General features: G+C 45.2%; 1 protein-coding gene across 2 annotated transcripts in view; it reads left to right on the top strand.

Moving 5' to 3' along the window:
• si:ch1073-396h14.1 (disintegrin and metalloproteinase domain-containing protein 10) overlaps nucleotides 1–17317 on the top strand; it is a 130410-nt gene that overhangs the window by 29650 nt on the left and 83443 nt on the right. For both annotated transcript variants that reach the window (XM_039767006.1, XM_039767007.1), the window contains exons 5-6: nucleotides 11304–11368; nucleotides 11467–11589. In XM_039767006.1, the coding sequence (XP_039622940.1) occupies nucleotides 11304–11368; nucleotides 11467–11589 (188 nt within the window). The remainder of the gene's footprint in view (nucleotides 1–11303; nucleotides 11369–11466; nucleotides 11590–17317) is intronic.

Here is a 17317-nt window from a genome sequence, read left to right as displayed (position 1 = left end):
CTAAATACCGTTTACTGATGCATTACAATTACACTGAAAAATTCTGTTCATTTTACAATGTAAAACTGCTAAATAGCGAAGGTAAACAACCATAAAATGTCAAACGGTAAAGCGCTGTTTCATTAAAACCGGTTACGATCTTTACATAAGGCCACGCCCCCTTTTACTATCTTGTTTCTGGTGAACCGCATACCTTCGAATAGTAGGGCAAAAAAACTTAAACACAGTTAGTGAGCAGACATATTTCTCCCTGCTTGCTGAAGGTTTTTTGAGGTTATGGAAGCTGATTTATGGTTGGCTGTATTCAATAAGCTGGCACACCTGTAGGAAACCATACACCACAAAAGCAAACTTTTCTTCCCCACCAGACATTGTACCCTAGTTTCTTTAAACATTAAATTGTTTTCAATGTGTATAATTAAATGGTACCTGTTTGCTATTGGTTGTTGTTACTTTACTGATGCAAGCTGTGTACTGCGGTTTGACCCTGACAGTACTTTCTAATGGTTTATTGATTGGCATATTTATTACACTACATGAATTTCTGGGTATGGTTAAACATTCCCTTCTGTTTGAATGTGTTGCAAAGAAAAAACAAAGTTGTACGGCAGACCTAAAAATATTGTCACCTTCTTTATTACAGTAAAATTTTGGCAACCCAGCTGCAAGTTTTTTATCGTAAAAATAAAATTTTTAAAGACCTAAAAAATACTGTCACATTTTTTTTTTTTTTTTACAGTGGTCTCTCGCCATTCCACCCACGTAGTACAGAAACAGGAAAAACTTTAAAAACCAAAAAAATATAATTCTGGCCAAGCGGAAGGGAGGTACGCTCCCAAGTCAAACGCTGCCACTGTATATCTGATCATGTTCAGCGCTGATGGGAGAAAAGCACGTGGCCGTGATATCTCTGCCAATCAGCAGATACCCTCTAAAACACACGGAGCTCTGATCTACCTCTCTCAAAAATGTCAAACGTTACTCCGTAACAATCTCTAGATGATAATGTCTGCTGAACAAACAGGAATCGCTAGCTAAGCGGAGGCAACACGTGGCGAGAGGCAGAGTGACTCGCACTGAGGCTGGCGCCTGAGTTAGGAGGGCCTGGCCCCTTCCCCTCAGCCCGCAGCCTTTCCCTCGGATTTGCACAAAGAAATCAATACTGCAAGCGAACTATGATACTTAGCACGATGAGAGAAGTCGCAAAATTTAACCGGAATGTTCAAGCAAATTCTAGAAAAAAAAAAAAAACCCGATCCGTTAAGTAGTTGTCTCGTGAAACGTGGATAGACATACAGACAAGCAGACAAATGTTTTTGATTTTATATTTATATATATATATAGATATAGATAGATAGATATATACTGTAGAAAAGGCGCTATATAGGCGCCTGGCCCGACACAGAAAGACACGGGGGCACGTATAAAAAGTACAATGACTTTTATTTTTCTTCAGCTGTGGGACACGTCTTCCCCGTGCCACACAGTCCCAAAATCACCAAGCACAAAACTCAAACACCACAACTCTCCACCACTCCTCCCAGACAAGCTTCGTCTCCTTCCTCCCAACTCTGGCTTGTCGAGTGGTGGTGGCTGGGCTCGTCCAGCTGGGCTGTGGGAAGCAGACAGCCCCCCCTAGCGGCCACCCCGGGCCCCAACCAAGCTGTGGAGGACTCCATCTCCCATGGAGCCCTGCGGGCGGTTGGGGAATCACCGTCGGCCAGGGAGGCTGCCACCAAGCGTCCCGGGGAGAGGTATTGGACTGCCCATGGAGGCTCCCCCGGAACATAAGTAGCAGGGGCGTCCCTGCCGGGCATGGGACCCGGCTGTTCTTCACAATACATACATTATTATTTTCTGTCTCACTCTGTGCTATCCGTGCAGCGCGACCGCAGAGAGCTTAAACAACTTGGCCGATCCACATAAAAATGACAAGGGGTGAGCTTTCTTGAAGGCTTTTACTGGACGTACTTCGTTATAAACTGAAATATATACAAAAGAAACATCCGTCCATCCATTATCCAACCCGCTATATCCTAACTACAGGGTCACTGGGGGTCTGCTGGAGCCAATTCCAGCCAACACAGGGCGCAAGGCAGGAAACAAGTGCCTTGAGCATGGGAAAGGCGCTATATAAATAAAATGTATTATTATTTAAACAAACCCGGGCAAAGCGCCAGCCCACCACAGGGACACTTTAGAATCACTAATGCACCTAACCTGCATGTCTTTGAACTGTGGGAGGAAACCAATGCAGGCACGGGGAGAACCCGGGAAGCCAACCCAGGTCTCCTTACTGCGAGGCAGCAGCGCTACCCACTGCGCCACCGTGCTGCCCTTCCACTTTTACATTCTCCATTATTCCATTCCCTGAATCCGCTTAATTCATTTTTCAGCTGGCAGAGTTTATCCCGGCAGGTGTACAACCAAAGACAATAAAGAATGATTTACAAAGCAGTACATAGAAGACAGTGTACATTAAAAAATACAGCTTTAAAAGACACTTACAAGGCGAGTGATTTCCATGGTTGGATCAAGACAAAGAGAAGCACCTAGACAGAGGTTCATATTGCTGGGTACCACAACTAACCAGACCCAGGGGCTTACTGTATATACCTTAAATATACGCTTCGGACGTTACCGAAACAAGAGATAAAGGGGATAAAGGGGAGACACATGGGGTGTATTGTATTCAAATGTTTCTTATGGGACCTACATACTTTACGTGAGTTTCATAGACATTTATGACACCACTGTGAGTATGGGACGTGACTGACTAGTATGTTAATAAATAATGAAGGGGGAACACAGCTCAACAAATAACAGCTCATAGCTAACAACATGTGGGGCAGAACAATTATTATTATATACACAGGGGGTCCTCGGGTTACGACACAGTCCCGTTCCTACAACAGCGATGTGACCCGAATTTTGGTGTAAGTCGAAACACACCCTAGCCTAAGTTACTTACCTATCCTAACAAATGTGCAAAATCATAATCTAGAACATAAAAACACAACTAAGCCACAGAAAAAGGAAAAGGACATAAATATACTGTACTGTAGTAACAAAAAATGAGTGTAAAAAAATTCCTTCCCTTTATTCCTTCTGATCTCTTTACAATGTCTAATTTCACTTCCATCATGATGGCTTTCCTCTTCTTCGAAGAACTACCATCTGAAGACTCTGCCTTTGGTTTAGGAGCCATGATAAGTCACCAAACGAAGCAACACAAATAGAACACTTCCTTCGCGTGCAACCAAACTAGTTCGCCCACGTAGTCTGTAAGTACGATGCTAACGGCGTAAGCCAAAACACTCATGTCTCAATTTTTTTACGTTTTTATGGGAGTGAGTGTTATAAACTCAAAGTGTTGTATGTTGAGATGTTGTAACCTGAGGACTCCCTATATATATTATATATATATATATTGTCAAGGATGCCAGGGGCAACGACCCGGCCGGGACGCCTTGAGGGACTGGAGGAGGGTCTACGCCCAGCGTGGATCACGTGGGGGCCACCACCCTGGTTGCTTTGGGGGCCACGGGTTAAGGGCATGGAAGCCCAGCCTTGTAGGGGCCTGTGGTTACCGCCAGGGGGTGCCCCAGTGCCTTGGGAACCCTGGACCCCAGTACTTCCGCCACACCAGGAAGTGCTGGGGGGGAAGAGGAGTAAGAACACCCGGAGGACTTCCGGCTACACAGTTGGTGCTTCCGCCACATGGGGGTGTGTCGGCGGAAGCTCTTCAGGAAGCACCTGGAGCCCATCTGGGCGTGTATAAAAGGGGCTGCCTCCAGTCCTTTCCTCCCTGCTGACTTCACGGGTTTCCTCTGCCCCTGGCATCCTTGACAGTGCCCCACAGCCAGCGAAGACCACTCGGGAGGAGCGACACGTCCCGCGAGGGCAGCTTACCCCCGAAGCGGGTCCTACTCCAGGGCAGCCGGGGTGCCGGTCGGAGGGGGGAGTGCTACCAGTGCATGGCACAGGGGGACGCCAGGGAAGGGTGTCCAGGCAGCGGCTCTGCCCCCGTCTTTCTGTTTGTTGCAGGACTGGACCCTGGACGTGCAATAGGACCCTCTACGTTGGGAACCTGCCCTCATGCGACGGCTGCCCTGGAGTAGGACCCGCTTCGGGGGTAAGCTGCCCTCGCGGGATGTGTCGCTCCTCCCGAGTGGTCTTCGCTGGCTGTGGGGCACTGTCAAGGATGCCAGGTGCAACGACCCGGCCGGGACGCCTTGAGGAACCGGAGGAGGGTCTACGCCCACCGTGGATCACGTGGGGGCCACCACCCTGGTTGCTTTGGGGGCCATGGGTTAAGGGCATGGGAGCCCAACCCTGTAGGGGCCTGTGGTTACCTCCAGGGGGTGCCCCAGTGCCTTGGGAACCCTGGACCGAGTACTTCCGCCACACCAGGAAGTGCTGGGGGGAAGAGGAGTAAGAACACCCGGAGGACTTCCGGCTACACAGTTGGTGCTTCCGCCACATGGGGGTGTGTCGGCGGAGGCTCCTCAGGAAGCACCTGGAGCCCATCTGGGCGTGTATAAAAGGGGCCGCCTCCCTCCAGTCGAGAGCGAGAGTCGGATGGAAGTGGACGGAGCTCGGAGGAGAGGAGTAGAGGCGGTCTGGGGACTGAGCAAGGCATCATTGTGCGGCCAGGACTTGAAGGGGTGATTGGTGCTGCGGCACTGTAAATAATAGTGAAAATAAAACGTGTGTGGCGAACCAACATGTCTGCTAGTCTGTGTCCGGGCTGTACCCCCACTATATATATATATATATATATATATATATACAGTACACCCCCAAAATTCGCGGGGGTTACATTCCTAGAGCACCCGCAAATTGTAAAAAACCGCGACTTTTGAATGTGGTTAAAAAATGCCTTTTAAATGCCTTTAAATGCCACCCTAAATACAGTATGCCCCCAAAGCACTTTAATTTCGTGGCAAACTCAGCTTAATACAGTAATACATTACCTAAAAACAGAATGTAAAGGTAAAGGTGTCCTCTGTACAGTACTGTACTGCTATGTCTCCCGCGGTGCTAGAATGTAAAATGCCAATGTTAGCGCTATACGTACTGTAAGTCATGCAAGCGCGTTTTCTTTGCTATGCGCTGTCATTTTCTTTGTTATAAGTAGAGTAAATACATAATAATTTTATTTAATTAAAATACAGTAAAATGTACGAGTACTCACCAATGATGAACGATATTGATGATGATGATGAAGTAGCTGTGCAGTACGATGCAGAGAATTTAAAACTCCTCGGTTGGCGCCTCTTCTTCAGGCGCTTCAGGCGGAGTCGTATCTTTGGGGTCTCGTGCTGGCTTTTCTTTATAGGTTTCACGAACATTGCGATAGGAAGTTTCTACATTGTCTCCTGTAGCGAACTGCTGGTACAATTTTTGTGCTTTCTCGCAGATGATGTTACCGTCCAAGGGGATGTGCTTCTTCCTGCAGTCGGTGATCCACAATGCCAAGGCAGATTCCATCCTGACGATATTTTTTTTCCTTTCTTCCAGGTCGTTACCTTTTTGCCACTATCACAGAAACTTACAGATAAGACACTCCAGATCGCTGCTTCGTTCTTCTTTATGTAGCGTGCGGTGCGATCATTAATGCCATAGTGGCACACTACTGCAGCATAACTTTTCAGTTCCCGGAGCAAATCCAGTAGTTCAACCTTCTCCTGGAGTGTTTTAAACTTCTTCTGGCGCTTAGGCTCAGTGCCAGAAGCCTTAGAAGGTGCAGGCTGATTCGGCGTACATCTAGAATAACAAATCATAACACATCGCATCAGGACCACCGGCAGGACTGTTATACATTACTTCCCTGGATCATCACCTTTTCCTCCAGTCCACTTCATCTGCTACTGTTGCGTTTGGACTGCTTATGGAATGGCTCATTAGTGTTTAATGTTAAATGTTTATTGTTGTGTTAGCATTTAATATCGTTATCGTGGTGAAAAGGGAGAGTTACCTGTTTATTTGTTGTTTGTGCTTTTGTTTCGTTCAATATACCGCATGGCTGTTTATTTGATTCACGTCTCTGTGTGTGAGTGGTGCAAGTCGGGCCAGGGCTGGGTGCGTTCCTGGGATCCCCACCAAAAAAATAAACAAATCACCGTTCCTACGGCGGTGTGAATCTGAGCGGCACGGGACCTCTTAACCCGTATATTGAAAGGCACAAAAGGGGCAAAAAAATGCGTGTTACGCGCAATCTTTTGCAACTTCTTATTATTTTTCACAGAGTTTGTCCAAGTAGGCTACGTTTCCGTTTGTGATGGTTTCTGGGAGGAAGAGGCGTGGCTAGGTGGAGCGACCCTGGAAGTGATGTCATGGTTTTCCCTTCTTCAGAGGGAAAAGGAGGAAAGAAATCATTAGTGCTTAGCGCCCTCATGTGTTCCAGGGGAGTAATGGATATATGCAAGCCCTTAAGCTGTTCCCCAAGTGCACATGTGTGACTATATCTATTGTGGTCTATGGCCGGCTTGTCAGCCTGGCCAATAACCCCACCTCTCCCTGCAGCATGGAGGTGCCCTGGATACCAGCAGGGAATCATGATTATGGAGTTTTCCCCTACAAACCTGCTGGATACCCCAGGGGCCAACAGAGGACGTTGCAGGGATGCCCAGAGAGTCACATGTGCCCTATAACCTGGAAGTGCGTCATAGGCAAAGCGACAGCAGAAGTGACGTGCTTCCGGGGTAAAGAAGACGTTTTATCTGACCCGGAAGTGTTAAGGAATCACATGGACTGGGGACTGGGAACACTTCCGGGTCAGGGAATATAAAAGGACTCTGGGAACTCCAGACGACGAGCTGAGCTGGGTGGAAGGGTGGCAACGTGTCTGGGAGTGGAGGATTGAGTATTGATTATAGTTTAATGAGTATTGTGGAGAGTTGTGTGCTTGTGCACTGTATTTATCCAAATAAAAAGGGTTATTGGACTTTTACCTGGTGTCTGACGTCTTGGACAATGGTTCAAGGGAGCGATAGCGCCCCCTTTTTGTTACAATATATATATATATATATAGTAAACCCTCATTTATCGCGGTTAATCTGTTCCAGACTCTACCGCGATAAACGAATTTCCGCGAAGTAGGATTCTTTATTTATAAATCTAATATTTTCGCAGTTAAGAGCATAGAAAACCTGTTTACGACCTTCTAAATACGTTTTTTTTAACATTATTAAAGCACTCTAGACATGAAATAACACCCTTTAGTCAAAAGTTTAAACTGTGCTCCATGACAAGACAGAGATGACAGTTCCGTCTCACAATTAAAAGAATGCAAACATATCTTCTCTTCAAATGAGTGCGCGTCAGGAGCAGAGAATGCCAGAGAGAGAGAGAAAAGCAAACAATCAAAAATCAATACGTGCTGTTTGGGCTTTCAAGTATGCAAAGCACCATACGGGAAGCATATTGTATATATATATCAATCCATCCATCATCTAACCTGCTATATCCTAATTGCAGGGTCATGGGGGGTCTGCTGGAGCCAATCCCGGGCACAAGGCAGGAAACAAACTCCGGGCAGGGCGCCAGCCCACTACAGGGCACACACACTAGGGACAATTTAGGATCACCAATACACCTAACCTGCATGTCTTTGGACTGTGGGAGGAAACCCACACAGACACGGGGAGTATATGCAAACTCCATACAGGAAGGACCCGGGAAGCGAACCCAGGTCTCCTTACTGAGAGGCAGCAGCGCTACCGCTGTGCCACAGTGCCACCCAACTTTGGAAATTCAACAGGATATTCCAGTATGACCTTGTAATTATATCATGAGCAATAAGCATCTCGACATTATTATTGTAGTAATGATAAGATAGTGAAACCTGCAATTTATTACGGAAAGGATGTGATAACTCAGCAAGATTAAGGGATTAAAAAAAAACCAAAACAGGCAACTGAAAAGTTGCAGATTAAATAAAATGGCGGTATACTGTAGGTATTAGAAAGAGCAGAAAATCCTTTCATCTCCGAGCAAGACTGGAAATGACTCGGCTTCTTGTTCTGATATCACAGTGAAGAATCACACATCGACGGTGACAGGACTGACTTTGTGCTAGTAAAGCAGGTTCCAAGCAGAGTGAGATGACGTCACCAGTGCCAGGATTATAGATGACGTGGGCACAGACAATCCTATACAAGTTATACTGAGCACACACTGAGGGAACTCCACACATGTTTGTGGGTTTCTGCTTTGCTGCATGTGTGCATTTACTGCACCCTCCGTGATGTCTGTGCTGCTCTTACCGCCATGTTTAGGCTCTATTCCCATGTTGATAACTGTTGATTAATTAATATTATGAATACAGTGTCATGTTCAAAATGTTAATACGTTTATTGTTTCTTCATCTCATCTACCAAAACCGCTTAGCCTTGTGAGGGTCATGGAGGCAGCAGGCCAAGCAGGTCAGCCCCGATTTTCCTTCACCCAGTGACAGATCCCAGCTCCTCTTGGGGAATTACAAGGTATTGCCAATCCAGCCAAGAGATATAACCCATCAAGGACATCTCGACCCAGTGGGATGCGCCCAGAGCAGCTCTAGGGGGAACCACATAGGGGTCATCTTTACGAAATGCCTAAATCACCTAAACTGGCTCCTCTTACTTCAAAGGAGCAGCGACTCTACTGTGAGGTTCTCCCAAATCACTGAGCTTCTCACCCTATAGGTGAGTGTCAGCCCTGAAGAAAACTGATATCTTTTGCTTACAATCGCGATCGCCTTCTTTCAGCCATTATCCACAATTTATGTCCTCACGCGAGGGCGAGGATGCAGATTGACGGGTAAACGGAGAGTTTGGTCTTTAGATTCATCACCAAGATGGACCAGCAGAGCATCTGCGGATCAGCTGCTGCCACTTCCATCTGCTGGTCGATCTCACGTTTTTTTCTTCCATCACTCGTGAACAAGATCCCGAGATACTTTGACTCCTCCACTATGGGCAGTTATTCCCACCTCACCTGGAGAGAGCATCACCAAGATCTCACATTTGGAGGTGCTGACCCTCATCCCTGCCATGTCATACTCGGTAGCAAATGTCAAAGGGCTCCCCAACTGGACACCTACAGTAGTGACCAAAAGTGTTGGTGGTGACACAAATGTTGTGTTTTTCAAACTTTGCCGCCTCAGCATTTTCGGATGATTTTTTCCACATGTTTCTATGGAATACTGAAGAACAATTATAAACATTTCATAAGTTTCTTTTATTGGCAAATACATCAAATGTATGTAAAGAGTCAATATTTACAGTGCTGGCGCTTCTTCTTCGTAACTTCTGCAATTCGCTCTACCATGCTGGATATCCACTTCTGGGCCAAATCCTCACTGATGGTGGTCCATTCTTGCCTTTTTAGTGCTTGGAGTTGATCACCATTTGTGCATTCCTGCTTGTCCATCCGCTTTTTGTGAACTGACCACCGGTTAAGATCTGGGTAGTTTCCTGGCCACGGGTCCAAACTTTCAGTGGTCTGATCTCCGAGCCACTTCATTATCACTTTTGCCGTGTGACACGGTGCTCCATTATGCTGGAAAATACACAGATCATCACCAGATTGAGCCTGGATTGTTGGGAGAAGTTGATCTTGGAGGATGTTTTGATACCATATTTATGGCAGGGTTCTTGTGCAGAATTGTAAGTGGGCCCACTCCCTTGGGTGAGAAGCAACCCAACACATGGATTGTCTCAGGATGCATCAATGTTGGCACAGTGATACAGGACTCGGGGTAGCGTTCACGTTTTCCTTCTCTGGAAATCAATTTTCCAGATGCCCTAAACAATCGGAAGGAGGATTCATCTGAAAAAAGAACTTTGCTCCGGTCTTCTGCTGTCCAATCTTTGTATTTCCTGCAAAAGTTCAGCCTGTCTTTGATGTTTTGGGCTTCTTTGCTGCTCTTCTTGACACAAGGCCATTGTCCAAAAGTCTTCACCTCACTGCACACCCACCTGCTGCCAATACTGAGCAAGTGTGGCACTGGTGGCAACACCATTCTGTAACTGACCCCTCAGGAGGAGACGGTCCCGGTGCTCGCTGGGCACTTTCAGCTGATCATTTTATGCCAGGGCCGACATAAATGAAAATTAGTTTTTGTGATAAAGTGAACTTTTTCTGCTAATAAAGCTCTTTGTAATGAATTAATATACATCTGATCACTCTGCACAATAATCTAAAACCAATGGAAATTGCCACCACAAAAACTGAAGCATCATATTTTGCAAAACACAACATTTGTGGGTGGCATGGTGGCACAGTGAGTAGCACTGCTGCCTCACAGGTAGGAGAACCAGGTTCACTTCCTGCATGTTCTCCCCTTGTCTGCGTGGGTTTCCTCCCACAGTCCAAAGACAAGCAGGTTGGGTGCATTGGCGATTCTAAATTGTCCCTAATGTGTGCTTGGTGTGTGTGTGTGTGTGTGCGCACCCTGTGGTGGGCTGGCACCCTGCCCGGGGTTTGTTTCCTGCCTTGCACCCTGTGTTGACTGGTATTGGCTCCAGCAGACCCCCGTGACCCTGTAGTTAGGATATAGCGGGTTGGATAATGGATGGACGACATTTGTGCCACCGCCAAAACATTTGGCCACTGCTGTATACTAGGGGGGACCCAAAAAGAATGAGATTTTAAAAAAAAAGCTATATTTCTCAGAACATTTCCAAAATTTCATCACCCGCAAAATACTCTCCCTGAGACGCAATACACTTGTTCCTCTGCTTTTTCCATTGTTCAAAGCTGTTCTAAAACTCTTGCAAAGTGATAGCCTTCAGTGCCTCCGTCGTTTGCTTCTCGACCTCCACTACATCCTGAAAACGCTTTCCTTTAAGGGTCCTCTTCATTCTTGTAAATAAGAAAAAAATCACAGAGTGCAAAGTCCAGGGAGTGGGGGGGAGTGGGAAACCATTGTCATCCCATTTTACGTGAGAAACTTCCACACACTCAATGCTGTGAGGGCGGGTGAATTGTCATGACACAAAAGCCACTCGCCTGATCGCCACAATTCGGGTCGTTTACTCTGCACTGCATCGCTCAATCGCTTGAGCATTTCAAGGATGCTGCTTGGCCAGATGATGCAGAGGGCAGTCTAGTACACGCGTCTAGCCAGTAAGCATCAGAACTAACGCCCCTCATGCCTCCAGAAAAAAAAAACTCTTGTGACTTTTGGGTTCCCCCATCGTATACAAGACCAAAAGACCTATATTAAGACAATAAATGTATGTCATTATTATTATAGTTTTCTATTTTTTTTCAATGACCCTGTTTTGAAGCAGAGCGTTCACTTTTTTTTCCAGACCACTCCCAGCTGGAGACTGGAACATCACACTTCTGCGAAAAATTACAACGATATGTGCAACAGGTAGGGGGACCCGACGTATATTTTTATGTGGTTGAATATTTCCCAGGATGAACATGTCTAACACTCTATTGATCACTTATTTCTTCTTCTGCTGAAAGGAAGCTCCTGTACTTCGCTCGAAGAGAACAGTCGACTATGCAAGGACAAGCTGCCTGATGTACCTGAGAGCTGATTTTCTCTTTTTCAAAAGATTTGGCAGTACTGAGGCGGTGGTTGCGCAGGTCAGTATCCTCTTTGTGGGCTCCTTCACCCAGTTGGTTGGGTAAGGGAATTCCTTATATACACACCACGTGAAAGATGTGTGTCTTAATATTCAACCTGCATTCAACCATCTTCTGTATTTGGTGAACCTGCTTATTTCAATTCAGGACCGTAGACAACTGGGGTCTCTCCTGCCAGCCCTGGATGTAAGGTGGTTACTTGTTTGTCCTGATGAAGAAGAGGGGTCAAGGGTGCGTCAGACATGCACAGGGATACCCTAAGGATGTGTGCTGGCTCATCTACTCTTCAGCAACTGGGAAGCTGAGATAGACAAAATGGTAGCACCCATGAAAGTCCAAAATGGCATTGCAGGGAAACAAAATAACAAAATTAAATAAAAAAAAATTATAGGGGATGTAAAACCTCAAAAATAAACTAAAGAATTCATGAAAAACATCAGACAGCTGCATGAGTGCCTGCTGTTCCCTTCAGTGGACAACGCAAGAAACTCCATATGTCTCGTTGGTATCACAGCACCAACTCCAGCTGAACTTGGTGGAGACGGACCTCCTTGTTATCCCAGCTTGTCTGTGTATTCAGCACCCCATCTGTGGGTGGTGATTGATAACCAGCTACAGTGGAACCTTGGTTCATGAACGTCTCTGAACATGTACAAATCGGGTTGCGACCAAAAAGTTCGCTAAACTTTTTCATCTGTTCACAACCACACACTCGGTATATGAACAAGCCAGTTTCCCTTTTGGTTTGTGCACGCCGATGATTTCCGCACGTGTTCAGTCTCTCCCTGTGTAGCGAGAGAGAGAGAGAGAGAGAGAGCGAGCGCGACACAACTTGTGGTCCCAGCATTGGCCTCATCACATCTTGACTACTGCAACTATTTACTAGCTGGAGTACCTACATGTGCTACTGAGCCACTGTAGATGATTGAAAATGGAGAGGCATCTCTGGTGACAACCAGCCGAGGTAGGAACATGTCACTCCTTTTCTCTAGTCACTGCCCTGGCCCCTACTAACAACACACAATAAGTTCAAATCCTTGATGCCTGTCAATGGTCTGTGACTTGTGATGTTCTGTGCTCCTTCTCACCCACTCAGGTCTGTTAAAGAATGGCATCTGGGTGATGCCACCTCTAAATAATGTAAACAGACTCTTTTTTCATGTGTAGTTCCTAGCTGGTGGAACAAGCTGCCTACCTCCATCCAAACTACTGACTCCCTTGGTGTTAATTTCTAGCCTATGTAAAGCCTGATGTAAAGACGATTAACCCAGAGTATAACTCGGGATTGGCTGTTAAGGTCCGATGTACAGCATTACGCCAAATAATAAATGGTGCAGTATTGTGCTGCCAAAAAGATAACACCTTTTTGCAAAAAAAAAAGAATATTTCTATGCATTTTACCACTCTATGGTAACTCATCAATATTTATGAGTGGGGCGGAGCCTTCAAACGGAACGGAAAAGCTGTAAAGCCAGTTTTAGAACAAACTGAAACTGAAGCAGTGAAACTTTAATTTTTCACTTAAGCTGGCATTTAAATCTTCAATCTGCCTGAAGAATGATTAAAGATATGAAGAGGTAGGGGAAGTGACGGTGAAGGTGGTAGGGATGTGAACGGCGCCTGTACGCATGCGTCACACAGCCGCCCTGCTGCGCGCTGCCGAGAGTTGATTCTACAATAAAATAAAATGAAAATAAAAAGAGTAATAAAAATCATCATCCGAAAGTAGATGTTGCGTAGTTGATGTGTACCAAATTTCAAGGTTTGCGAGCTACAGGTGATTTAAAATCCTGGACAGACACACGAACAGCCATGGTAGCGTATTATATAAGAAGATTTTTATTATTATTATTTTTATTATCAGTAAGGATGCAAGGCAAAATGATTGTGGTCAAGTGGAAGGATAAGAAAGACTCTTCCTCTTAAGCACTGTTCACAACGCAGCAGCTATCAATGTTTATGTCAGGGAATAATTTGGAAACAACTAAGCCTTGCACTGGGGTGGTCTACAGTGACATGAGGGGTACACTTATCATGAAGATCAGGCACTGACATTCTACCCTTGCTTGCACAAGAAAAACAAAAAAATATAGAAAGAAAAGTGTGCCAAGACACACACTTGTACTCTGCAAACTGCAACACAGGGCTGTGCATTGGTGGTTGTTTTAAAAAACGTCACATGAAGGATGTGAACTAAATTTGGGTCAGTACAGCCATGGACACCTCACCTTTCTGACTGTTTTTATATTGATGTTAAGGTATTTACATGTTTCTGTTATACATAATAACATAATTAGTCAGCCGCACAGAGACCGCGTGTGAACACCCCGAGCAGAGCGCATCCTGGTGACATCAACTGTGTTCTCCCTCTGTTAGCCCACACCTCTGCTGGACAACATAACCACCACACTCCAGTCGTCCACAGTGCAAATCCCATCCTCGTCACCAACTGCTGTGGACCCACACTACATCGTATCTTAGTTTCGAAGATTTACACTGTGGTGAGCTGCCGGTGGTTAGCCTCGATTCCGTGACTCCTAGCTCAGAAGTGGTCTCCTTGCAGCATGAGCTAATAGGGGACCTCCATTAGTCATGTTGAGAGACCACCTGCAAACACTGCAAGTGGAGCACATTCTGGTGACATCAGCTGAGTTCTCCCTCTGTCAGCCCACACTTCTTCTACACAATGTCACCACCGCACTCCACCCAACCACAGTGCAAATCGCTAAATGAATTGCTGTGGACTCACACTACATACATAGCATCTCAATTTTGAAGATTTGCACTGTGGTGAAGTGCTGGTGGTCAGTTGAGAACCTTTGACATCTGACTCAGAAGCGACCTCCTTGTAGTGTGAGCTTATAGGAAATCTTCATTAGTCAGCTATTGAGAAACCACCTGTGAACACCTCAATCGGAGTGCATCCTGGTGACGTCAGCTGAGTTCTCCCTCTGTCAGCCCACACCTCTTCTGCACAACGTCACCACCACACTCCACCCATCCACAGTGCAAATTCCATCCTTGTCACCAACTGCTGTGGACCCACACTACATCGTATCTTAGTTTAGAAGATTTACACTGTGGTGAGCTGCCGGTGGTTAGCTTCGATCCCGTGACTCCTAGCTCAGAAGTGGTCTCCTTGCAGCATGCGCTAATAGGAGATCTTCATTAGTCAGCTATTGAGAAACCACCTGTGAACACCCCAATCGGAGTGCATCCTGGTGACATCAGCTGAGTTCTCCCTCTGTCAGCCCACATCTCTTCTGCACAACGTCACCACCACACTCCACCCATCCACAGTGCAAATCCCATCCTCGTCACCAAATGAATTGCTGTGGACTCACACAACGTAGCATCTCAGTTTCATAGATTTACATTGTGGTGAGCTGCCGGCGGTTAGCCTCGATCCCGTGACTCCTAGCTCAGAAGTGGTCTCCTTGCAGAGTGAACTTATAGGAGAACACCATTAGTCAGCTGTTGAGAGACCATCTGTGAACAGTGTGAGTTGATTGCATCCTGGCGACATCGGCTGAATTCTCCCTCTGTCAGCCCACACCTCTTCTGCACAGCGTCACCACCACACTCCACCCATCCACAATATAAATCCCATCCTCGTCACCAAATGAATTGCTGTGGACTCACACAACATAGTAACTCAATTTCGAAGATTTACACTGTGGTAAGCTGCTGGTTGTTAGCCTCGATTCTGTGACTCCGAGCTCAGAAGTGGTCTCCTTGCCAGATGGCAGAATTCCGTTAGTCAGCCGCACAGAAACCACCTGTGAACACTGTGAACGGAGTGCATCCTGGTGACAATGGCTGATCTCCTTCTCTGTCAGCTGCCACTACAAACTTGAACCCAGAAATTCTGAGGCCCTGTCTATGTATGGTGCACCGCTGGCCGTCTGCAGCTCTAAGGCCCCCTTGTGGTGATTTCTTATTCACACCGGTCAGTTTGACTCCTCTTCTTACAGGTCTGGGGGTCATTTCAAGTGTTCTCTCACAGGTTACCACAGACCAAGAACTGAAAATAAAGTGGTGCTACAAAAGTGATCTGCACAAACTTGAACCCACACATGCTGTAGGTGCACCATTTTAGACCCTGTGACTCGTTTTAAAATTTCACATTGAAAACATCCACAGGCATCAGACAAGCCAGAACATAAATGAAAGAATTCATGAATTGTCTGCCAAATAAAGGCCCCTCTTGATAAATTTGATGTTCAGCAGGCAATTCACTTTCACATTATAAAAAACTTTAAATATTGCACATTCATCAAGTCTGATAATCAAATTAAAACCCAACACACAGACGACACTAAACAAATCTTGACAAGAACAAGTCGATGCAAATCTGAAGAGTAGCTGCACATCGAATTCAGCAAAGGGGGCCCAAAAGAGCCGGGCAGGCTGCTTGGTATTTCAGACATGCTCCACGAGGCCGGCACGCAGCCCACAGTCGGCAGCTTTTTCCTCAAGTGCCGCCTTTGTGTTCCAGGCAGCCGATTCCTGAAAAGCATCTTTGGTTCACAGGGGTGGAAGGCTGCATTGTCGGGAAAAATCCTCAGATGGGCAGCAGTGCTAAAAAAGGCGTCAAGCTGGGCACAGGCTGCACTTTAGCACACAGAGTACTGCAGCCGCTCTCTCATCTGAAGTTTTTGTTTTTAGAATTTACATTGCAAATTTGAAAAATGTTTGACTGTTTTTTTTAATGTTGTATCGCTTAATTCAAATAAGTTTCTTAGGGGCACAAAACAAGTCAAGTATTCATTTCATTTGAAGGGAAGAAAAGAGAGAGGGAGAAAGAGAGAGACAGATGTGAAAGGCTCTATATTAGACAAATAAAAAGGTGCCAGGTCAGAGAGTTAGACAACACCTTATCTGCCTTTCTCTTTTTATAGTGCCTTTTCATATTTATCCATCTGTACCTTTGTGTAGGACATAGCGTAATGATTACCCTAAGCTCAAAGAGGACAATGTTACATTAACGATAAACTTGTCAAGTTCTTATTAATACATTGGACCTGATGGTCCTGCCACTTCTCCCCTCAAACCTTAGTATTAAGCAAAGACAAAAACAAAAGGAAACATTTATGGAATAACACAACATAAAATTTTGCATACACAGATATATTTTAACTAAACAATCGCACACTTTTGCTCACTACAACAGAAAAAACAAAATAAAAGTCCCCTTTAATTGTCAAATGCCCATCCCATATACATAGAAAAGCCCTTAAAACACACCAAATTCCCACTTTTTGTTAGAAAGGATACCAGTCCCAACAAACCCTACATACATACATAAATATACACAAAACTCTCAATGTGACTTGAAAAAACAAAGATTTTTATATTATGTACATTAAAGAACCATTAAGAAGAAATCAAATTAATATTATATTGAAAAATGATTATAAAAGTAAAGTTGAATAAATCACACTTGTTGTGTAAGTAAAAGGTAAAGTACCACTTCCAGTTAACGGAAATAGCTTGAAAGTTGATAGAAATCTACATTTTGTACCTAATACTTGTACGCAAAATTTGGTTGACCTATGTGAAAGCGTACTCAAGTTATTGTGTTTACACATACAGACACACAGATATAATTCCAGAATTTATTTTCATACTCAGGGAGGTCTTAAATGTCAAGATTCATCAAAATCTCTAAATCAAATCTTTGGATAATTCCAATGCTTTTCCTACACTTTGTATACGAGAAAATCAG

Source organism: Polypterus senegalus, chromosome 10, assembly GCF_016835505.1.
Source record: "Polypterus senegalus isolate Bchr_013 chromosome 10, ASM1683550v1, whole genome shotgun sequence".
Lineage (NCBI taxonomy): Eukaryota > Metazoa > Chordata > Cladistia > Polypteriformes > Polypteridae > Polypterus > Polypterus senegalus.
This window is presented reverse-complemented; position numbering and strand designations above follow the sequence as displayed.